The sequence below is a fragment of the Capra hircus genome, chromosome 3 (genome assembly GCF_001704415.2).
Source record: "Capra hircus breed San Clemente chromosome 3, ASM170441v1, whole genome shotgun sequence".
In the NCBI taxonomy this organism is placed as follows: domain Eukaryota; kingdom Metazoa; phylum Chordata; class Mammalia; order Artiodactyla; family Bovidae; genus Capra; species Capra hircus.
The window spans coordinates 27,761,024-27,786,271 of NC_030810.1; the positions used below are offsets into that span (position 1 = coordinate 27,761,024).

At 42.7% G+C, this 25,248-nt stretch overlaps 1 protein-coding gene across 1 annotated transcript; it reads left to right on the top strand.

Moving 5' to 3' along the window:
• On the top strand, nucleotides 1,650-24,482 carry CPT2 (carnitine palmitoyltransferase 2). Its single transcript, XM_018044297.1, has 5 exons — nucleotides 1,650-1,954; nucleotides 11,313-11,393; nucleotides 13,270-13,376; nucleotides 21,473-22,777; nucleotides 23,860-24,482. The coding sequence occupies exons 1-5, from the start codon at nucleotides 1,803-1,805 to the stop codon at nucleotides 24,189-24,191; spliced, it is 1,977 nt and encodes a 658-aa protein (XP_017899786.1). The 5' UTR covers nucleotides 1,650-1,802; the 3' UTR covers nucleotides 24,192-24,482.

Genomic DNA, 25,248 nt, shown 5'->3' on the forward strand with positions numbered 1-25,248 from the left:
GGGGTTATCTAACTGGATAAGGGTAAACCTGAGACCAAAAGTCAGGTCTCCCGACTCCCAGCCCAGTACTTGTTCAGTCCTGCTCCCACTTCTGGCACTGCTTCGTTAGTTACAGGCCAGAGCAGATGTACCGGGCTACCTCAAACTCACAGGGCCTGGAGCGAGAGTGAAGCTAAGGGAAAGTCCTGTGCCTGGAATGGAATTCTGTACCTCAAGCCAGACAGCAAGATTTTTTGTCTTTTGACACCTCTCCTTCTTACGTAAAACGGGAGCCTGCTGCCGCTGCTGCTGCTAAGTCCCTTCAGTCGTGTCCAACTCTGCGTGACCCCATAGACGGCAGCCCACTAGGCTCCTCTGTCCCTGGGATTCTCCAGATAAGAACACTGGAGTGGGTTGCCATTTTCTTCTCCAATGCATGAAAGTGAAAAGTGAAAGTGAAGTTGCTAGCCTACTTAATTCTCAGCTGCAGCTGAAAGCAGGGAGTGTGATGCATTGTTTTGAGGGAGCTTCCTGTCTTTGGAAAAGTCCTGCTGTAAAGGAAGTTTTCTGCATAGACGTGGTGACTGGATGGAACCCTCCATGGTTTCAAGCTTCTGCACACAGTTTCTGTATGAATTATGTTTTGTTTTCTGCCGCGCGTGGCTTTCGGTATCTTAGCTCCCCCGCCAAGGACTGAATCCAGACGACAGAAGTGAAAGCTTGGCGTCCTAACCATTGGGCCGCCAGGGAACTGCTGCACACATGTTTTCTAACATCAGCTCAAATGAGCTCACAGGGCAGCTGTGTGGTGCTGATCAGGGTATGTCAAAATTTTTCTGCTGTGTACACCTGTGGCGGACTCATGTTGATGTACGGCAAAACCAATACAATATTGTAAAGTAAAAAAAAGAAAAAGAAAAAAAAAGAAATAATTTTGAAAGAAGAGAAAAAAAATTTTTTTCTGCTGGGCAAATTTGACGGGTGACGAGACACGACTTAGCGACTAAACCAGTAACAACAGCCACCATTTACTGCTTACAGCACCAGACACTGTCCACACCAAGCCGTTTCATTTCATATCTAGGAACGTGAGAATGGGTTGAATGATCTTTTCAAATGAGGAAATGGACGTTTAAAATTTCCCCATTTATCAGATTCCAAAACTTTTTTTCGGCTTCTCTTTTTCTCCAGTTTCTGCTGCTGCTGCTGCTAAGTCGCTTCAGTCGTGTTCAGTTTCTCAGTTCAGTTCAGTCGCTCAGTCGTGTCCGACTCTTTGCGACCCTATGAATCGCAGCACGCCAGGCCTCCCTGTCCATCACCAACTCCCGGAGTTCACTCACTCACTTCCATCGAGTCGGTGATGCCATCCAGCCATCTCATCCTCTGTCGTCCCCTTCTCCTCCTGCCCCCAATCCCTCCCAGCATCACAGTCTTTTCCAATGAGTCAACTCTTCTGCATGAGGCGGCCGAAGTATTGGAGTTTCAGCTTTAGCATCAGTCCTGTTTCTACCTTGTTCCAAAACAGGAGAAGGGCGTGGCTTCCAAACTGGTTTTCTGACCGCCGGTAGATCAGGAAACAGAGCCAAGTGGCCGGGGTCCCGCCCACTCTGCGGTAGGCGGGACCCTCGGAGGGCCTGTGGGCGGCCCGCTGGGGGGGGCCTTCCGTGGGCGGGGACGGGGAGCCGGAAGTGGCCCCGCGGAAGGGCACAGAGTGTACTGTAGTATCTGACCCATCGTCGCGGGGCACTGAGGGCCGTGGACTGACCTCCGTACACCAGAACTCCCAATTCTCCGCGTTCTAGCTGCTGCCGCCTCCTAGGACGATGGTGGCCCGCTTGCTGCTGCGCTCCTGGTTCCGGGGCCTTGCCGTTGGCCTGGGAGTCCCATGTCGGCTCCTGAGCACCGGCTTCGAGCCCAGCCAGTACCTGCAGCGCAGCATCGTGCCCACTATGCACTACCAGGACAGCCTGCCCAGGTGAGCCCGGCTTCCAGGTCCCTGTCGCCCACAGCTAGCCGAGGTTTCGGCCCCAGCCTTTCTCCGTTCACTCTTGTCTCTTCTACCGAACCCTCTTGCACCCCCAAAGCTTCACCTGGGACGCTGCCTCATTCTCCAGTCTGAAAATCCCGTGGCACTGGAACTTCAGAACGCTCAAGTTCTCTTCCAGAATCCACCCCGTCCCCGCCTCCCCCCCCACCCCCGCCTCCCCGCCACCATCATAGTTCTCTCAGATTTTCTCTCTTGAACTCTTCTCAGACTCCTCCAAAAACTCAACTTCCAATCAGATATCTAATCGTCCCTCACATTTCTCTCTGAACAAATGTACAACCTGCATATGTCCAACATTACTCTTAGGCTTCCAGCTAGGGTGGCCCCCGAATTCCTGCACAGAATATGGATCGGCCAGTTCCTGATACATACCACTGATAGTTACTTCTCCCACCACCACCTTTTTCACAGCTGCTGCCAGAACCCTCAGCCCCACTCCCCATGTCTCCATTCCTCTTCTGTTTTAGCACCTATCAGTCCCCCAAGCTGACTCAGATGTTTACCTTACCCTCCAAGTCCTCAGCATTCTCCTTTCACCCCTACCAAACCTTCCTCAACACTCCCCCACCTTCCTCCCCTTAAAATATCCTCTCTAACCCACACTACTCCCTGCAACTTCAGCCAACCCTCACAGAATTCTAGACAGCATCTTCAGTACCCCACCTCAAATCTTACTTTATTCACATTAAATCCACTTCAGTTCAGTTTGTTGCTCAGTCCTGTCTGACTCTTTGCGACCCCACGGACTGCAGCACACCAGGGTTCCCTGTCCATCACCAACTCCCCAAGCTTATTCAAACTCATGTCCCTTGAGTCGGTGATGCCATCCAAACCATTTCATCCTCTGTCGTCCCCTTCTCCTCCCACCTTCAATCTTTCCCAGCATCAGGGTCTTTTGCAATGAGTTAGTTCTTCGCATGAGGTGGCCAAAGTATTGGAGCTTTAGCATCAGTCCTTCCAATAAATATTCAGGACTGATTTCCTTTAGGATGGACTGGTTTGATCTCCTTGCAGTCCAAGGGACTCTCAAGAGTCTTCTCCACACCACAGTTCAAAAGCATCCATTCTTTGGCACTCAGCTTTCTTTATAGTCCAACTTTCACATCCATACATGACTACTAGGAAAACCACAGCTTTGACTAGATGGACCTTTATCAGCAAAATAATGTCTCTGCTATTTAATATGCTGGTCATAACTTTTTCTAGGTTGGTCATAACTTTTCTTCCAAGGAGCAAGCATCTTTTAATTTCATGGCTACAGTAACCATCTGCAGTGATTTTGGAGCCCCTCAAAATAAAGTCTGTCACTGTTTCCATTGTTTCGCCATCTATTTGCCATGAAGTGATGGGACCAGATGCCATGATCTTAGTTTTCTGAAAGTTGAGCTTTAAGCCAACTTTTTCATGCTCCTCTTTCACCCTCATCAAGAGGCTCTTTAATTGCTCTTCACTTTCTGCCATAAGGGTGGTGTCATTTGCATATCTGAGGTTATTGATATTTCTCCTGGCAATCTTGCTTCCAGCTTGTACTTCATCCAGTCCAGCATTTCTCATGATGTACTCTGCATATAAGTTAAATAAGCAGAGTATCAGTATAGAGCTTTGATGTACTTTCCCAGTTTGGAATCAGTCTGTTGTTCCATGTCCAGTTCTAACTGTTGCTTCTTGACCTGCCTACAGATTTCTCAGGAGGCAGGTCAGGTGGTCTCGTATTCCAATCTCTTTCAGAATTTTCCACAGTTTATTGTGATCCACACAGTCAAAGGCTTTGGCATAGTCAATAAAGCAGAAGTAGATGTTTTTCTGGAACTATCTTGCTTTTTCAATGATCCAATGGATGTTGGCAGTTTGATCTCTGGTTCCTCTGCCTTTTCTAAATCCAGCTTGAACATCTGAAAGTCCACAGTCCACATACTGTTGAAGCCTGGCTTGGAGAATTTTGGGCATTACTTTGCTAGCATGTGAGATGAGTGCAGTTGTGTGGTAGTTTGAGCATTCTTTGGCATTGCCTTTCTTTGGGATTGGCCTGAAAACTGACCTTTTTCAGTCCTGTGGCCACTGCTGAGTTTTCCAAATTTGCTGGTATATTGAGTGCAACACTTTCACAGCATCATCTTTTAGGATTTGAAATAACTCAACTGGAATTCCATCACCTCCACTAGCTATGTTCATAGTGATGCTTCCTAAGGCCCACTTGACTTCGCATTCCAGGATGTTTGGTTCTAGGTGAGTGATCACACCATCGTGATTATCTGGGTCATGAAGATCTTTTTTGTACAGTTCTTCTGTGTATTCTTGCCACCTCTTAATATCTTCTGCTTCTGTTAGGTCCATACCATTTCTGTCCTTTATTATGCCCATCTTTGCATGAAATGTTGCCTTGGTGTTTGTGATTTTCTTGAAGAGATCTCTTGTCTTTCCCGTTCTGTTGTTTTCCTCTATTTTCTTGCATTGATCGCTGAGGAAGGCTTTCTTATCTCTCCTTGCTATTCTTTGGAACTCTGCATTCAAATGGGTATATCTTTCCTTTTCTCCTTTGCCTTTTCCTTCTCTTCTTTTCACAGCTATTTGTAAGGCCTCCTCAGACAACCATTTTGCCTTTTTGCATTTCTTTTTCTTGGGAATGGTCTTGATCACTGCATTCTGTACAATGTCACAAACTTCTGTCCATAGTTCTTCAGGCACTCTATCAGATCCAATCCCTTGAATCTATTTGTCACTTCCACTGTATAATCAGTAGGGATTTGATTTAGGTCATATCTGAATGGTCTAGTGGTTTTCCCTACTTTCTTCAATTTAAGTCCAAATTTGGCAATAAGAAGTTCATGATCTGAACCATAGTCAGCTCTTAACCTTGTTTTTGCTGACTGTATAGAGCTTCTCCATCTTTGGCTGCAAAGAATATAATCAATCTGATTTCAGTGTTGACCATCTGGTGATGTCCATATGTAAAGTTGTCTCTTGTTCTGTTGGAAGAGGGTATTTGCTATGACCAGTGCGTTCTTTTGGCAAAACTCTATTAGCCTCTGCCCTGGTTCATTTTGTACTCCAAGACCAAATTTACCTGTTATTCCAGGTAGCTCTTGACTTCCTACTTTTGCAATCCAGTACTCTATAATGAAAAGGACATCTTTTTTGGGTGTTAGTTCTACAAGGTCTTGTAGGTCTTCATAGAACCGTTCAACTTCAGCTTCTTCAGCCTTTCTGGTTAGGACATAGACTTGGATTACTGTAATATTGAATGATTTGCCCTGGAAATGAACAGAGCTCATTCTGTCTATTTTGAGATTGCATCCAAATACTGCATTTTGGACTCTTTTGTTGACTATGATAGGTACTCCATTTCTTCTAAGGGATTCTTGCCCACAGTAGTAGATATATGGTCATCTGAGTTAAATTCACCCATTCCAGTCCATTTTAGTTAGCTGATCCCTAAAATGTCTATGTTCATTCTTGCCGTCTCCTGTTTGACACTTCCAGTTTGCCTTGATTCATGGACCTAACATTCCAGATTCCTATGCAGTGTTGCTCTTTACAGCATCGGGCTTTACTTCCACCACCAGTCACATCTACAGCTGGGTGTTGTTTTTGCTTTGGCTCTGTCTCTTCATTCTTTCTGGAGTTATTTCTCCACTGATCTCCAGTAGCATATTGGGCACCTACCGACCTGGGGAGTTCATCTTTCAGTGTCCTAACTTTTTGCCTTTTCATACTGTTCATGGGGTTCTCAAGGCAAGAATATTGAAGTGTATTAGATCCAGAGCCCACCCAAATTCTATGCCTCTTCACCATAGCTACTCCCCCGACCGTCTTCACACTTCTTCCAGAATTTACTTCCCCTACGAAACAGCCCCAATATATCTTCCTCTCTCCTTCCCTCACCCAGTATTTTCTTTAATTCAGCTTCCAGCTTTCCCAGTCTTTGAACTCCCAGCCTTAAATTAAGCTGCCAGGTCTCCTCCAGTATTAGCAATTTCCCCAAATTCCTTCACTCTCTACAATCAGACTTTAATTTCTCCACCTGCTTACCAGTTAGTTCCTAGTGCAAAGTTCCAAATTTCTTTCAAAAACCTGTTTACTTCCTTCCATACCAAGCTGCCCATCAGGGATCTCGCAGTCCAGGGGTTGGAGACCAACTCTCATTGAATATAGAACCAAGATTGTCACAGACATCCCCCAGAACCACTAGGTTGCTCTTTTTCTCTACAGCCAGAAACCCCTTAACCCTTAACTGCCCACCCCTACCTTCCCAGGAATATCATCTGAGGTGATTCTTGTGAAGTTACAGTGTGCAGACTTCTAAAACAGACTAAAATGAGATTATCTAGTCCCAACCCTGCTGTATAAATTTGGTAGGAGGTCTGGGAAGAGAAAGAAAAAGTCCCTGTTCCTGTGAGATAAGCCTTGACCTCCTATGTCTGAGCTGAGCCTGTATGTAGGGGAAAGGTGAGGGATGACAGAGTCTGTCTTCGCTTGCCAAGCCCAGCAGCAGTTGGCCTTTAACTTTTAGATAGGCCTGGGCCCCACCCAGGTTTAAGATCAGAGGGATTTTCTCCACTGTAGAATTGGAAAGCTGAGAAGAATATTAAAGTCAAGGAATATGAAGATCATTTCTTTCACTCTGCAGAACAAATATCCTGGAGCTACAAACTGTAGCACCCATCACCTGTGTATAACTCTGTAAACAGTGACTCCCTCAGGCCTTCACTTCATCACCTGTATGTTGAAAGTTAGATGAGATTCCTTATCTCTGAGATTCTGGAGAGGTAAATTGTATTATCTTTACACTCATTTAGATGTCACAGTTAATGAAAAGCCCAGGCTTGAAGTCTGGTAGAACTTAGATTTAGATTCCAGATCTGCCACTCTTTATAACTTCAGCCAGTTCTGTCAACTTCTTTGAGCCCAGTTCTTACCTGCAAAGTAGTATCAGAATGCACAGTTCACAGGGCTGTTGTGAGGGTAGAGTGAGGTAAAATGCCAAAATAGTTGGCATCTTCTCTTGTTAGTTGGCAAGAGAAGGACTAGCCTCTTAATATCAGTATTAGGTGGTCCAACTGGACCTCCCTTCTTCTCTCATCCTTTTTCTGTCATATCACTGCCTTTTAATCAAGCGAGTTTGGACTTGCTTTCTTCTAGGAAGCCTTGCAGTATCATTTGCTTGGTTTCCAGCTATTATGTTTTTTTTCTTTGTTCTTTTTTAGTGTGGTCAAATATACAAAACATAAAATATATCATTTTAACTATTTTTAGGTGTGCGATTCAGTTAAGTGTTTTTTTTTTCGGGGTAATGTTTTATGCACTGAGCAATTACTCTCAGAATGTAAAATCAAAAGTCTGGAGAAGACAAAGGGTGGATCAGCCTGACCTACACATTTACATTATTAACTTGATAAACATTGATTGACATGAATTTGGAGACCAGTCAGTCATGGTGAGGAGCTTACTGTATAGTGGGGGAAATTTGACAGGTAAGCAGATATAGTTATGGTATAATGGATCAGTGGGAAGCAGCATCTCATGGTAGTTACGGTCATGAGATAGGAATCAGATTTTATTTTTAATCCAGCTCTACTTACTAGCTTCATGGCTGTGAGGAAATCATGTAACCTAAAAATGGGGTGTTAGTGTTACCTTCCTCTCAGGGTTGTTAAATACCTTGATATAAAACACTTAGCACAAAGCCAGGCATATAGCAAGTACTCAGTAGATATTCTCAAGTACTATAACTACCTTAAATATTTGTTGCATATTTCATTGTATGAGTGTGGTGGTGGGAGTGACTTAGTGCCTGGCAGAGAAAGGAAGCTTCATAGAGGAGATGATATTTGAGTTGGAATTTGAAGATCACCACATGAGAGGAGTGAGGCAAGGATAGAGCAGCATGTGCTAAGAAACAGAAGTCTGAAAATGCATGATGTGTTCAGAAATTTTGAGAAGCTGATGGGAGGCCCAGATCAAAGTAAAGAGTCATCACTTGGGCCCTAAGTTACTAGAGTTGGGCTGGTGTGTGTGTGTTGGTTGGGTTGGGGGAGTGGCAGTGTGTCTTAAAAAAATAGTAATGGGCCGCTATTTTAGGCCTATAGTTAACCCGCAGTCATTGTCAATGATCTTGTGATTTCTTTTAACCCCTAATCACTTTAGATGATAGCTGGTGTTCAAGACATAATGGGCATGTTCTCTAGAATTCACATGGGAGGCAGGTGAGGCCCAAGTTTCCAAGGTGTGGAGGATAACAGATAGAAACAGTAATGCTCTGAGCCCCAAAGACATGTTCTGCAGATAAATTGTCTTGACAACCAGAATGATTTTACCAGAATAATAACTAGATTGTGTAAAACTACAAAAGACTTTATAACTGTGTTCTTATAGGGAGAAGAATAAAACACCTACTGCTTGGAGGCTTCTTAGGTATTGATGTCAGAGTCACTTAGACAGGAGAGAAATCCGGTTGGTGCTAACTTTTCTTCCATCCTTATTGCAGCAAATGGTGTTTAGATGGGGATGGAGTTCTTTGATAGAGGGTGGGAAAGAGAACCCACATGGTTAAAATGAACCTGCCAGGCCTCTCTCAAGGCTTTAGCTCTATAGCTCTTTTCAAGGCATCTGATGAACAACCCCTCAGGGAGCTCAAGGAACTTCAGCTGTGCCTTTGAAACCACTTTTAGCGTTCCTTGAGGAACTGTGGATGAAGGGTTGTGCACATACTGAAAAGGCCACAGTAATGGCAGTTGTGGTAGCAAGTTATAGAAACCGCAGTTAAACTGGTTTTAGCCAAAAGGAATGTGTGAACCCACAGACCCGAAAAATCCAGGTTGGGTTAAGAGGTCCAAATGTCATCAAGACCCTGATTTGCCTTCCCACTCAACTCTTCATTTGTGTGACTCCATTCTCAGGTAGGCTCTCTCGTCATGGTGCCATAGTGGTAGCCGTCACCTAAGGCATAGCTTTCGCACTCATTTCTTAGTAACTCAGAGATTCCCTTCCTCATCCTAACAGTTAAAAAAACCCCAAAATTCCTACAGTTAAGTCTTTAGGTTCTTGCCAGGTCTCACTGAGTCTGAACCAGTAAGCTTTAAGCCTACCCCTGGGAGCTGGACATGGAGTCAGCTCTACCTGAACTGCAGGGACTTAAATAGAAAGGGTGCTATTATTAAAAGAAGTGAGAAAGTTTGGGGTAGGCAGAACACCAATATGGTGAAACCCCATTCCAGGCACTGAGGGAGAGATGATGAGCTAGTTCCCTAGGAACATGAGCAGAGTTTGAATCTGTAGGACTTGATGACTGAGTAAGTAAAAAAAAAAAAACGTATTTATCAGAAGAAAAGCAGTGACAAACCTAGATGGTGTATTAAAAAGCAGAGACTTTGCCGACAATGGTCCGTATTGTCAAAGCTGTGGTTTTCCTAGTAGTCATGTGCAGATGTGAGAGTTGGACCATAAGGCTGGACCATAAAGGCTGAGCACCGAAGAATTGATGCCTTCAAACTGTGGTGCTGGAAAAGACTCTTGAGAGTCCCTTCCACAGCAAGGAGATCAAACCAGTCAATCTTAAAGGGAATCAATCCTGAATGTTCATTGGAGGGACAGATGCTGAGGCTGAAGTTCCAATACTTTGGCCACCTGATGGGAAGAGCCGACTCATTAGAAAAGACCCTGATGCTGGGAAAGTTTGAAGGCAGGAGGAGAAGGGGACGACAGAGGATAAGATGGTTGGATGGCACCACCAACTTGATGGACGTGAGCCTGAGCAAGCTGCGGGAGATGGTGAAGGACAGGGAAGCCTGGCGTGCTGCAGCCCATGGAATCACAAAGAGTGGGGCACAACCGAGCAGCTGAGCAGCAGCAATCGAGTGCTTACTGTGTGCCAGGCGCTCTTCTCAGCCTGTGACATGTGTTGCCGCATCGAATTTACACTCAGCACTGGAAAGCACGTATTAGTATCACCTCCATTTTATGTATGAGGAAAGTTACGTGCAGAGCAGCCGCATGCCCAGAGCCACACAGCTGTGAAGGTGATGCCAGAGTCCGCCCTTTCACCGTTGTGCAGTTCTGCTTTGCCGCAGGAGGAATCAACAGGACTCCTGAGGTTGTGGTCACAGAATTGTAAAGGAGCTGTAGAAACAGTCTCTTTCAGTTCCTTCATCTTACTGAGGAAAAAATTGATCACCAGAGATGAACATAACTTGTTTACAAAAATTTCTAACAGCTTTATTGAGATATTAGAGAAGGAAATGGCAACCCACTCCAGTATCCTTGCCTGGAAAATCCCATGGATGGTGGAACCTGGTAGGCTACATACAGTCCACGGGGTCACAAAGAGTCGGACACGACTGAGCAACTTCACTTCACTTTATTGAGATATAATTCACGTGCCATAAAATTGACACTTTAAAAATTTGAGATATAGTAGATTTTCAGTATTATATAAGTTTCAGGTGTACAACATAGTGACTGATAATTTTTCAAGATTGTACTCCATTTATAGTTAATAGAAAGTGGTGGCTATATTCAGTGTTCTATAGATACATCCCTGTAGCTTATTTTGTGCCTCTTAACCCCCTACCCCTGTTTCGCCCTTCACTGCTTCCTTCTCCCTACTAATAACCATTTAGTTTGTTTTCTATATCTGTGTTCCCTTGTTATATTCACTAGTTTTATTTTTAAATTTCACGTATAAATGATATCATACAGTATTTGTCTTTCTCTGTCTGACATATTTCTAAGCATAATACCCAAGAATATTCACTCCTCACAGGACTCCTGATGAGCTGGGCGTGACTTGACAGTCCATCCTTTGGTTGGCTGGCCTGTGGATAGACCTGTGTTTCTCTTTTGTATGATTCTCTGTCAAAAATACACCAATAAATTTAAAAACAGAACTTCTTTTCATCTTAAGAGAGAAAAAGACTGTTGTTCAAAATAAGGGTAGAATTAAAATCCATGCCAGTGCAGGGTTAACACAGGTATTATAATTGTGACAGGAATCAGGAATATTTTGGCTGCTTCTGCTTCCCCATTTTTAATTTGTTAGTATATTTCCTAATTTAGTTTATGAAAATCATCATTAATATATTAAAAGGTTATTCTTCTACCTAGAAAATAAAAGGAGTACTGTTGATACTTAAATTCATCTATTCTCATTTGTCAGTGGCTTAGGCTTCCTATTGTTTTGTTCTTTTGTGGAAAGAATTTAATTATCCAGTAATTCTTTATGAGTTTGGATTGGCAAGCTAACTAACCTCTTCCACATCTTGTCACCATTAAACTGACCTTTTCTCCCCAGGCTGCCTATTCCCAAACTTGAAGACACCATTAGGAGATACCTCAGTGCACAGAAGCCTCTGCTGGATGACAGCCAGTTCAGGTAAATGCTGAGAAACCCAAATGACCATGGTTGGGTGGTTCAGGAGAAGCTGACAAGTGGTGGCGGACCAATCTTCGGGGAGTGTCTGTGATTTGACTGGGTCCTCAGGCACCTGAGACCTAGTCTTTACATTTGCAAGTTCAGGAAATAGATTTCACTCATGAAGGGCTGACCAAGCCCTAAGGTGAGACTCTTTAACTTGACTGAATAACAATGGTTTAGACACTAGAATGCCAAATTTGTACTGCCCTGGCAGATTTTACCTTGTCAGCCAGCTGGCACTGGTCTGGCACTGGTCATTTGCAGAGGGCATGTGCTCTTGCTAGGGAGCTTCATTGAGGAGAGCATGTGGGAGACCAGAAGTTTGCTTGGTGAGCTTATGTACTGGGTTGGATAGTATGTCCCCTAAATTCACTCCCTTCTGAAAAACCTCAGTATGTGACCTTATTGGAAAGAGGGTAGTTGTATGTGTAACTAGTTAAGAGCAGTTCAGTTCAGTCACTCAGTTGTGTCTGATTCTTTGTGACTCCGTGGACTGCAGCACGCCAGGCTTCCCTGTCCATCACCAACTCCCGGAGCTTGCTCAAACTCACATCCATTAAGATGAGGTCATACTATTAATAGAGAAGGTTTAGTCCTTATTCTAGTCCTTAGAAGGGATAAAGAGACAGCCATGTAAAGAGGCAGGTTGGAGTGTAGTAATAGGCTAAGGAATGCCAAGGATACCTGATAACACCACAAGTGAAGAGAAAGGCCTGGAACAGATTCTCCCTGAGAGTCTTCAGAGAGAATATGGTCTTGTCAGCACCTTGATTCTGTACTTCTAGCCTCCAGAACTATGAGAGAATATATTTCTGTTGTCTTAAGCCATCTGGTCTGTGGCACTTTGTCTTGGCAGTCGTGGGAAACTAATTCAGCCTGGAAGTGGAAAATAATATTGGATATTGTAAAAAAAAAAGTGGATTCCATCAGGCTGTTGAATCCCGGTGTAGTACTCTTTCCACAATGGGAATTTGTTGTGTGGAGTACTGACCTTGTCATTAGAATCACATAGAGTCCTTTAATGGACAGTGGTGGAAAAATACAGATGAACTGTCCACTGTCTTTTTGTTGTTGTTTAGTCATTAAGTCATGTCCATCACTTTTGTGACCCCATGGACTGTAGCCTGCCAGGCTCCTCTGTCCATGGGATTTTCCAGGCAGGAATACTGAAGTGGGTTGCCATTTCCTTCTCCAGGGATCTTCCCGACCCAGGAACTGAACCCACATCTCCTGCATTGGCAGGCAGATTCTTTTATCACTGAATCACCAGGAAAGCTAATCCACTGCTTTTAAATATTCCATATTAGTCACTTGAAGCTTCTCTTGACATGGTAATGATTTAATAGCTACTGGTTATTAAGTATTATTTTTCGAACTATCCTAAATCCTTAGCTTTATAAATATTTTAAAAATCATGTAGGGTGGTATATTTCTGGGTTAACATATAAAGAAACTGAGACTGAGAAAGAGCGAGTAACTTGTCCAAGGTCATACAATTTGAAAGTAACCGAGCTAGAATTCAAACTTAGCTCTTCTTGACTCCAAAGCTGCCTCCTAGATTATACATTATTTTATGAGATGTGAATTCATCTTCATTTTAAGATGAATTCCTTTTAAGATCTGTCATTTTAGATCTGTCATTTTAAGAAAATATCTTAGATTTATCTGCTTAGGTTGATTCTTCTCTTCTGATCAGAGGTACTTTCTGGTCCCAGTCCCAGATTCTAGGGATATGCTAGGGAACCCAAAGTTCTGCGATGCATTTGTGGCCATGAATCTGAAAACCACCTATTCCCTGTCATGGTTTGATTATGTCTTTTCTTGAACATTTCAGGAAAACAGAAGAGTTGTGTAAGAGTTTTGAAACTGGAATTGGAAAGGAACTACATGAGCAGCTGGTCGCTCAGGACAAGCAGAATAAACATACAAGCTACATTTCAGGTGGGTAGGCAGGGCTGTGAATGTGGTGTTTCCGGAGCCTTCCATAATGGAAAGCAGGGCATCTTCTCTCCTGTTTTGGTCTCACAGGGGTTTTTGGTGAGACCAAAAACGCTTGTGCAGTGCTGTCTCATCCTCTCTCCCTGAGGTGACATTAAGGCTGAGTGAGTTCTTCCTCCACTGAGGTGTTGCCTGCAGTCTGTGGTCAAGAGCAGTGGCTTGCCTGCTCTGTAGATAGGATGAGGACAGAACCTCATCATTGTTTCTGTCTGAAAAGGATGCAGGATTTAGTCTTGTGTCCTGTATGTACCGTTCTAGGTTCTTCATTGTCTGGCCCAGCTACCCACTCCAGCCTCGTTTCACCATCCTCCCTGACACACCCATGCTTCAGCAAAACTGAGTAGCTTCTTCCCTCGACCCCTTAGTCTTTTCATTCTTCTGGGCCTTAATCCATGTTGTTCCTACCACCTTTTTTTACCTGGCAAATTCTTCCTTTAAGACCCAGTTAAGATGGTTGTCAGAGATTGGGAGTAGTGGCTGGCAAAATGGTGAAGAGGATCAAAAGGTATAGACTTTCAGTTATAAAATAAGTTAAGTCCTGGGAATGCAATATACAACTTGGTGACTATAGTTAGTACTGTATTGTGTATTTAAAAGTTGCTGTGAGTATGGATATTAAAACTTCTAATAAAAAAATTTTTATAAGTGTATGGTGATGGATGTACTGAGCATTTTACATATATACAAATATCAAATCATTATGTTGTACACTTGAAGCTAATATAATGTTATATGTCAGTTACATCTCAATTTGAGAAAAGCAGAAAAGACCAGATCTGGGTAGGATGATTTTTCTAGGAAACCTTTCAGCCCTTCCCATTCAGAGTTGGTTGCTTCCACTTCTGTTCTTACTGCACTTCTGTAACTCAGTCTATGTTTGTAGTAAGGTTATACATGCATATCATTTAAAGACTCAAATAGTTTTCTCATGCTTGTTATGAGAAGCAGCAGTTTCCTGACCTTGATTTAATTTCTCACTTCTCCTTTTGCCCCATTCTCTAAATTACTTATTCTTATCATTGCATCTTTTTTAGTTTTAGGCGTTATCTATAGATGTCCCACTATAAAAGATTAGGATTTGTTGGTCTCTTGTATCCTCACCACATTTCCATCCCCTTATTGTCACAGCATGCTATGCTGTGCTTAGTTGCTCAGTCGTGTCCCAACTCTTTGTGATCCGATGGACTGTAGCCCACCAGGCTCCTCTATCGTGGGATTCTTCAGACAAGGATACAGGAGTGGATATTCCCTTCTTCAGGGATCTTCCCAACCCAGGGATCGAATGCAGGTCTCCTGCAATGCAGGCAGATTCTTTACCGACTGTGCCACCAGGGAAGCTACCTGGTGTTTATATTGTTATAATCATGTGAACACTGTTGTCAGCTGAGTTGTGTAGCACATTGGAATTGTTTTTCCTTTTCCATAGAAAACTTTGTTTTCTCTATGATTAATAATTATACCTTTTTTTGTTTTCCTTCCTATGTGCCTAATAATTTATTTGGGAATTTTTAAAAAATTTCTTGTCTTCCTTAATGGTCTTTCTGCAGTTTGCTTTTTTTCCTGTTTGTTTTACCCTCTTTTCTGTCTTCAGATGTTTCATAATCCTTCTCTGTTGTCTTAGACCTGAATGAAATATTAAAAGTTGTGGGAATTTTTATAAATGAGAGTGGGCTTGTCAGTCACAGCTTCAGTGTAATGTGATCAGCTAAACCACTTCCTCGGGGTGCCCCTAATGTTGGTGTCTTTGGGTTATTTAGACTTCTGGAAGGCTTTTCCAGTTAACTGCCAAAAGGTATATTCCTGGTTGCTGCTGTTGCAGGAGTCGGATTAAGGAAAGAAGACTTGAGTTCTCATCTGTGACTTATGTCTCCCAATTTTACTTTCTCCAGTGAAAACAACTTAAGTCTTCCACTGGAGTAGGGAGGGAATCTGTGGCGTGGGGTTCTAATGAAACAGCCCTTCAACCAGATGAACCTAGGCTGCTATGAGCCATCTGGGGGTTCTGCTGCTTAAGTCATATTGTTTCCTGGCTTTCTCTGCTGCCAGCTTAGGGTTGGCTTTCTCTGACTCTGCTAGATAATTTTATACTTTACAGTATTTGTTCCTTTCTTCTCTCTTATTCTCTTTGCCTTATTGGCTTATGTCTTTTAAAAATTCTTTTACTGAAGGGATCAGAAGCATAAATTCATGTCTTCTTTCATCAAATGTATCTTACCCCTTTTTAATGAATTGCATTCTATTTTAATTCTGTTTATCTCCTTCACCAGAGTTCTTCTGAATTGAAGTCCATGCTCTATCCCCAGGCCCAGGGCCTGGCATGGCACTGATTCTCAAGGAATGAAATGGAATTAATGGATCAACAAATGTATAATAGATAAATTTTTGTCCATTAATCCTTCCCCAATGCTTTATGTATAAAAACTACTTCTTCCCGTTGAAGATACCCCATATTTGTAGAGTTCACCCATGCTTGCTAATCCAACCAGGAACTTCCCTTGAAAACATGTTTTCTAATAAGATACTGCTTCTGGAATTTTTACAAGCATCCACAGAAATACAGAGGCTAGTTTGAGGGGCTCATATGCACTGAGTTATTTCTAATTGCCTTTCAAGTATTTCCTAAAAGAGGGAGTAATGTACATAGTACACAGAATGATGGTGAAAACTTTCTGTCATTTTAGGGAGACAGTCAAGTATGGATATTATCCCTGAAAGGAGGTGAAGCGCAGGAGGGATGGGGATTAAAAACTCTCCTGTTTCAGTGTGAGTGCAAGTGAGGAATTACTGTTTTTTATTTCTGTGAGTGTTAAGGAGGGAAACAGAGTGAGGAGGAACAAGCAATTAATAAATATTAGAGAAATGTAAGTCAAAACCGCAGTGGTGGTTATCCGCTAGAGTGGCTCCAGTCAAATAAGACTGATAGTAACGTCAACACCACCACTAGAGAAGACTCTACACATGGATATCACCACATGGTCAATACTGAAATCAGACTAATTATATTTTTTGCAGCCAAGGATGGAGAAGCTCTATACAGTCAGCAAAAACAAGGTCAAAAGCTGCCTATGGCTCAGATCATGAACTCCTTATTGCCAAATTTGGACTTAAATTGAAGAAAGTAGGGAAAACCACTAGACCATTCAGATATGACCTAAATCAATCCCTTATGATTATACAGTGGAAGTGACAAATAAGTTTAAGGGATTAGATCTGATACACAGAGTGCCAGAAGAACTATGGATGGAGGTTTGTGACATTGTACAGGAGGAGGTGATCAAGACCATCCCCAAGAAAAAGAAATGCAAAAAGGCAAAATGGTTGTCTGAGGAGGCCTTACAAATAGCTGAGGAAAGAAGAGAAGTGAAAGGCAAAGGGAAAAAGGGAAAGATATATCATCTGAATGGAGAATTCCAAAGAATAGCAAGGAGAGATAAGAAAGCCTTCCTCAGCGATCAATGCAAAGAAGTAGAGGAAAACAATAGAATGGGAAAGACTGGAGATCTCTTCAAAAAAAAATTAGGAATACCAAGGGAACACTTCATGCAAAGATGTGCACAAAAAAGGGCAGAAACAGTATGGACATAACAGAAGCCGAGTTGGCAAGAATACACAGAAGAAGTATACAAAAAAGATCTTCATGACCCAGATAACCACGATGGTGTGATCACACACCTAGAGCCAGACATCCTGGAATATGAAATCAAATGGGACTGAGGAAACATCACTACGAACATAGCTAGTGGAGGTGATGGAATTCCAGTTGTACTATTTCAAATCCTAGAAGATAATGCTGCAAAAGTGCTACACTCAGAATGACAGCAAATTTGGAAAGCTTATCAGTGGCCACAGGCCTGGAAAAGGTCAGGTTTCATTCCAATTGTAAAGAAGGGCAGTGCCAGCGAACATGCAGACTATTGCACAATTGCACTCATCTCACACGCTAGCAAAGTAATGCTCAAGATTCTCCAAGCCAGGCTTCAACAGTGCGTGAACCAAGAACTCCCAGATGTTCAAGTTGGATTTAGAAAAGGCAGAGGAACCAGAGATCCAATTGCCAGTATCCATTGGATCATCAAAAATCCAACAGAGTTTCAGAAAAACATCTACTTCTGTTTTATTGACTACACCAAATAAATTGTTGTGTGGATCACAACAAACTGTGGAAGATTCTGAAAGAGATGGGAATACCAGACTACCTGACCTGCCTCCTGAGAAATCTGTATGCAGGTCAAGAAGCAACAGTTAGAACTGGACATGGAACAAGACTGGTTCCAAATAGGAAAAGGAGTATGTCAAGGCGGTATATTATCACCCTGCTTGTTTAACTTATATGCAGAGTACATCATGAGAAACGCTGGGCTGGAAGAAACACAAGCTGGAATCAAGATTACCGTGAAAAATATCAATAACCTGAGATATGCAGATGGCACTACCCTTATGGCAGAAAGTGAAGAAGAACTAAAGAGCCTCTTGATGAAAGTGAAAGAGGAGAGTGAAAAAGCTGGCTTAAAATTCAATATTCAAAAAATGAAGATCATGGCATCTGGTCCCATCCCTTCATGGCAAATAGATGGAGAAACAATGGAAACAGTCAAAGACTATTTTCTTGGGCTCCAAAATTACTGCAGATGGTGACTGCAGCCATGAAATTAAAAGATGCTTGCTCCTTGGAGGAAAAGCTTGACAGCATATTAAAAAGCAGAGACATTACTTTGCCAACAAAAGTCTGTCTAGTCAAAGCTATGGGTTTCCAAGTAGTCATGTATGGATGTGAGAGTTGGACCATAAAGAAGGCTGAGTGCTGAAGAATTGATGCTTTTTAACTGTGGTTTTGGAGAAGACTCTTGAGAGGCCCCTGCACTGCAAGGAGATCCAACCAGTCCATCCTAAGGGAATTCAGTCCTGAATATTCATTGGAAAGGCTGATGGTGAAGCTGAAACTCCAATACTTTGGCTATCTGATGTGAAGAGCTGACTCATTGGAAAAGACCCAGATGCTGGGAAAGATTGAAACCAGGAGGAGAAGGGGAGGACAGAACACAAGATGGTTGGATGGCATCGCTGACTCAATGGACATGAGTTGAGAAAGCTCCAGGATGGTGATGGATAGGGAAGCCTGGCATGCTGCAGTCCAGTGGGTCGCGAAGAGTCAAGAATCGGAAACAATTGTGCAACTGAACTGAACTGAATGGTAACAAATGTTGCTGAGGATGTGGAGAAATTGAAACCCTTGTACACTGCTGGTGGTAATGGTGCAGCCACTTCGGAAGACACCTTGGCAATTCCTCAAGAGATTAAACATAGAGTTCTGGTTCACGATGGTGGAGTAGAAGGACATGGAATTCACCTCCTCCCACCGATATGTCAGAAATATTTCTACATGTGGAACAGTAGAATATCTACTGAAAGCTTGCAGAAAATCCCATACAACCAAAGATGCAAGGAAGGTCCCCACTTAACTGGGTAGGATGAAGGGAAAAGGGAGAAGAGGAAGTGGGACAGGACCTGCGCTCCTGGGAGGGAGCTGTGAAAGATGACCTCTTCCCTCACCTGACAACCTCCTTCACTGAGTATGAGATCCGCCAGGACAGATAGGGAGCTTCAGAGGCTGGAGAGAAGAGTGTAGGAGCTGGCTTGCTACCCTGCAGAGTAGAGAGACTCACAGATGGTCTGGGCCATATTGCCTCACTTCTGAGCCCAAGACACCTGCCTGCTGGTGTGTGCAGCAACTGGGTGCTGAAACTTAGGTTTCAGAGGGCAGACCCAGGGGTAGGACATGGTTTGGCTGTGGGGAGACAGCCCAAAGGGCTTGGAGTATGGCCAGGCTGAACAAAAGGTGTGCACATGATTGATGGTATTGGCACAAAAACAGACATATGTATCAGTGGAACAAAATAGAGAGCCCAGAAATAAATCCACACACCTATGGTCAATTAATCTATCACAAAATAGGCAAGAATATACAGTGGAGACAAGACAGTCTCTTTAATAAGTGGTGCTGGGAAAACTGGAGAACTATGTGTAAAAGAACGAAGTTAGGACATTCTCTAATACCATATACAAAAATAAAATGATCAAAGACCTAAGTATAAGATCAGTTACAATAAAGCTACTAGAGAAAAACATCAGGAGAATACTCTTTGACATGAACCATAGCAATGTTTTTTTTTAGGTCTGTCTCCTAGAGTAATGGAAATAAAAGCAAAAATAAGTGAATGGGACCTAATTAAACTTAAAAAGCTTTAAAAGCACAGCAAAGGAAACCATAAATAAAACAAAAAGACAACCTGTGAAATGAGAGAAAATATTTGCAAATGATGTAACCGACAGAGATTAGTCTCCAAAATGTACAAACAGCTCCTACAGTTCAATATAAAAAAACAAACAGCCCAATCAAAAAAATGGGAAGAAGACCTAAATAAACATTTCACCAAAGAAGACATATAGAGATAGCCGATGAGCACATGAAGAGATGCTCAATATCGCTAATTATTTGAGAAAAAAAATACGGGGTATTGCCTCATGCCCATCAAAATAGTCATCATTAAAAAGATCTACAAATAATAAATGCCAGAGAGGGTGTGGAGAAAAGGGAGCCCTCCTACACTATTGGTGGGAATGTAAATTGGTACAGCCACTTTGGGGAACGATATGGAGGTTCCTTTAAAAACTAAAAATAGGGTTACTATATGATCCAGCATATATGCAGATATATGGGCATAAATCCGGAGAAAAACTCTACTTCATAAAGGTACATGCTCCCCAGTAACTGCGCTATTTACAGTAGCCAAGACATGGAGCAGTGTAAATGTCCATCAGTAGGTGAATGGATGAAGAAGATGTGGGGTGTATACACACACACACACACACACACACACATATGTATAATACATACACATACACAATGGAATACTACTCAGCTGTCAAAAAATGAAATAATGCCATTTGCAGCAACATGGATGGACCTAGAGATTATCAAATATACTAAAGTAAGTCAGAGAAAGATAACCATCATATGTTATCACATGTGGAATCTAGAATATGCAGATGAGCTTATTCTAAAACATGTTTGAGACAGACTCACAGACATGAAAATAAACTTATGACTGCCAAAAGGGGAAAGGTGGTGGGGGAGGGATAAATTAGGAGTTTGGGATTAACAGATACCAATATATCTAAGACAGATAAACAGCAAGGACCTACTGTATAGCACAAGGAACTGTATTCGATATCTTGTAATAATCTATAATGGGTAAGTGTCTGAAAAAGACTAGGTATATGTGTAACTGAATCCCTTTGCTCTACACCTGAACTAACACAGCATTGTAAATCAATGATACTTCATTCTCAGTCAAAAAGCAAAGGGTTAGAGTAGACTTCCCATATGACCCAGCAATCCCTTTCCTAGCTATATTTTCCAAGAGAACTGAGAACATAATGTCCACACATACAAAAAGCACTAGCATTATAATAACCAACAAGTGGAAACAAATGTCCATCTACAGGTGAATGGATAAACAAGATACAGTATACTGTTGGAACATTACTTAACAATAAACAGAAATGAAGAACCAATACATGTTACAGTGTGGATCAATCTCCAATACATTATTATAAGTGATAGAGTGTGTGTTCAGTTGCTTAGTTGTGTCGACTCTTTGCAGCCACATGGACTGTAGCCCACCAGGATCCTCTGCTCAAGAAATTTTCCAGGCCAGAATATTGTTTTTTTGTACTGCAGTGGATCTTTCTGACCCAGGGATCGAACCCGCATCTCTTGTGTCTCCCACATTGGCAGGTGGGTTCTTTACCATTAGAGCCACTGGGAAGCCCATAAGTGATAGAAGTCAGAAGCAAAAGACCACATGTTATATGATCTTATTTAATGTTTTTGAATTATTGCAAAGCAAAAAAAAAAAAAATCAGAAAATTTCACCCTCTGAAAGTGAATGTCATTTCTTCTAAATATGCTTGATTTTTTTTTTTCTTTCTCACATTCTCTCTTTAGGAACTCTTTATTGTTCATTTTTATTTTTTAGGCCCCTGGTTTGATATGTATTTAACTGCTCGAGACCCTGTTGTCCTGAACTTTAATCCATTTATATCATTCAACCCTGATCCAAAGTCTGAGTATAATGACCAGCTCATCCGGGCCACCAACATGACTGTCTCTGCCATCCGATTTCTGAAGACACTTCGGGCTGACCTTCTGGAGCCAGAAGTGTTCCATTTGAACCCTGCCAAAAGTGATACCGATACCTTCAAGAGATTCATACGCTTTGTACCTTCCTTCCTATCTTGGTATGGTGCCTACTTGGTCAATGCATATCCCCTGGACATGTCCCAGTATTATCGGCTTTTCAATTCAACTCGTTTACCAAGACCCCATCGAGATGAACTCTTCACCGATGACAAGGCCAGACACCTCCTGGTCCTAAGAAAAGGACATTTCTACATCTTTGATGTCCTGGATCAAGATGGGAACATTGTGAGTGCCTCTGAAATCCAGGCTCATCTGAAGTACATTCTGTCAGACAATAGCCCGGCCCCCGAGTTTCCGCTTTCCTATCTGACTAGTGAGAACCGGGACATCTGGGCAGAGCTCAGACAGAAGCTGGTGAGTGGTGGCAACAAGGAGACCCTGAGGAAGGTGGACTCGGCTGTGTTCTGTCTCTGCCTAGATGACTTCCCCATTAAGGACTTTGTCCACTTATCCCACAGCATGCTGCATGGTGACGGCACAAACCGCTGGTTTGACAAATCCTTTAACCTCATTATAGCCAAGGATGGCACTGCTGCCATCCACTTTGAGCATGCCTGGGGCGATGGTGTTGCAGTGCTCAGGTTTTTTAATGAAGTGTTTAAAGATAGCACTCAGGCCCCTGCTATCACTCCCCAGAGCCAGCCAGCCAGCACTGACTCTTCTGTGGCTGTACAAAAACTCAACTTCAAGCTGAGCGATGCTTTAAAGACTGGCGTTAGCATTGCTAAGGAAAAATTTGATGCCACCGTGAAAACCCTCACCATTGACTACATCCAGTTTCAGAGAGGAGGCAGAGAATTCCTGAAGAAGCAGAAGCTGAGCCCTGACTCGATGGCTCAGCTGGCCTTCCAGATGGCCTTCCTGCGGCAGTACGGGCAGACGGTGGCCACCTATGAGTCCTGTAGCACTGCGGCATTCAAGCACGGCCGCACCGAGGCCATCCGCCCAGCCTCCATCTTCACGAAGAGGTGCTCCGAGGCCTTTGTCAGGGAGCCTTCCAAGCACAGCGCTGGAGAGCTTCAGCAGATGATGGCCAAGTGCTCCACATACCACAACCAGCTGACCAGAGAAGCAGCGATGGGTGAGATGGGGCTGGGGAGCGTGCCGCCTGGCCTTGTTGCCCTCAGCTCTGGAGTGTGCCTCAGTACTATTCTGATTTCCACTCTTCCCTAGGCTTAATCCATCTGCCAACTGGTGATTATTTTTTCCTTAGCAGTCTGAACAGCCAGACTAGCCACTAGGGACAGAACATTCTCTCCCCCTGAGCAGGAATGGGGTGTTGCGTCTGACTTAAATGCATCAGCCTCATTTAAGGTCACTTTCAGCTGTGTCACCTACTCTCTTCCTATAACTTATTGGTCTTCAGCCTCGTTTTTGACAGTGCAGGATTTCTAAGCCCACGGCCCCTCCTACTTCAGCCCAGTTGTAGTGTGTTGGCTGTGTGTAAATAGGCCATCTCAGAAGCTCTTCCCTACCTAAGTGGCATCATTTTGCTCCTTTCTGATAAAATTCAAGACCTAGGAAGGACCTGTAGGGTCACATAGCCGAGTCCTTTCATATGGCAAAGTCCTGGAACTGAAAGGGACCTCCAAGACATTCTGGTCTCAGCCTTCTCTATTTTATAGGTAGGTTTCACTCACCCTAGCTTCTGGGTGAGTGAAAAGCCTCTGTTTCATCAGCATAGAAACTGGGGCCTCTGTAGTCAGTTAGGCACTGAGACCACTGGCCCAGGATCACACAGCAAATTAGCAGGAAAGCTGAGATTAGAACCAGGTCAAATACCCTTTCCATTTTGTTCCACTGACTCCATCTTGTCCTTTGTACTTGATTTGGGCTTTTGGTTTTCCCTTAGTTTTTGAGTCCATGGTGTGCTCTCCACGTACTTTTCATGACTGTTTAAACTGATTCAATCTCAGAATTTTAAAAACTAGGTTTATCTTAGGCTGATTTTTAGCTCAGCTATTCACTGCTTTTTTAAAAGGAATATTCTAGAATGCACTGCCCCAGAATTTAGCAAGGTAGAGGTGTGAATGCAGAGGTCGACAAACCCTTCTTCCCCTCTCAAGGATGCTGTGAAGGATATTCCTGTCTTGAGTGAGAGGTGTTGCTTAGTGAGGTCCCTTTCAGTTCTGAGAGTCTGATTTTCCATTTTGTCTCTGACAGGTCAGGGCTTTGATCGACATTTGTTTGCTCTGCGGTACCTGGCAGCAGCCAAAGGGATCAGCATGCCCGAGCTGTTCCTGGACCCTGCATATAGGCAGATAAACCACAACATCCTGTCCACCAGCACGCTGAACAGCCCAGCAGTGCGCATTGGCTGCTTTGCCCCCGTGGTCTCTGATGGCTTGGGCATTGCGTACGCTGTTCAGGATGGCTGGATAGGCTGCAACGTCTCTACCTACCAAGGCCGCAATGCCCGTGAGTTTCTCCAGTGCGTGGAGAAGGCCTTAGAAGACATGTTTGATGCCTTAGAAGGCAAAACCATCAAATCCTAGCTTCTGGGTGAGTGAAAAGCCTCTGTTTCATCAGCATAAAAACTGGGGCCTCTGTAGTCAGTAGGCACTATTCTGTGACTAACGAAACTGATTATGAGGTGCCTGAGCACCATTGTTATAAGATTTGAGCCTTAAAACCATGGTTTTAAAGCTAAACATATGATTTCCAAGATCATAACTAAAGATAATGTGATATTTCGGTTTTAAGGACATTTTCAGGAGGTAAGATTTGGAAAATAACTCAGATGTACTTATTGTTAAAGCCTAAATAAAATTTAATTCTTTCTTAGAGGTGGTTCCTCTTAGGCTGTTTTGTTCGGGGTTTTGTTTGTTTTAATTGTTTAACCTAATTGCCTAACCCCCACAAAGAGCTTCCCAGTGGTAAGTTGAGGTGACAGTTCCTGTTGGCTCCTGGTTCTTCGGGTAATGGTGGGAAACACGCATCTTTCCTATAAACTTGCTTCTCTCTCCTGGGATATCCTTTCTTTAAAAATCCTCTTCATTTTTCAAAGGAGTAAACTGCTACTGCCCGATTCTGATAGTCCTGCTGCAATAAAGCGGTTATACCCTTAGATTTAAGGAGTTCTGTTTCACCATTCTTCGGGCCAAATGAAGATTAAGAATGTGTGTGTATTTATTTTTACCAGTTGAACCTTTTTTTTTTTTTTTTTGATTATCACAGAAAAAAATTTAATTCCAGAAAAAGAACCAATTTAGTAATCCAAGGGATCAGTTAAAAAAAAAGATAATTAATCTTAAATGACAGAGAGTTGTGTCATTATTAAAATAATGTTTTACATAGGTATTTAATTGAATTAGCAAGAAATTACATCTAATATGACTTCTAAAATAGTATACAAAGTTGTTCGATCAATATGATCCCAATTTTATAATATACTTTTTCTAACACATACATATGCATCTTACATATATACTGCATATATAACATATATTTGAATAAATATTAATAGAGGTATTACCAGATGAATCTTGTGTGCTGGTTATGCTCTGTACATTGTGCAGAGCATAGAAACCTCTCCATTGAGTGAAATGAGCA

Coding starts and splice junctions, on each gene's coding strand:
- CPT2 (XM_018044297.1), top strand. CDS start 1,803: ATGGTGGCCCGCTTGCTGCTGCGCTCCTGGTTCCGGGGCCTTGCCGTT. Junction 11,394..13,269: donor CTGGATGACAGCCAGTTCAG/GTAAATGCTGAG, acceptor TGAACATTTCAG/GAAAACAGAAGAGTTGTGTA. Junction 22,778..23,859: donor GACCAGAGAAGCAGCGATGG/GTGAGATGGGGC, acceptor TGTCTCTGACAG/GTCAGGGCTTTGATCGACAT.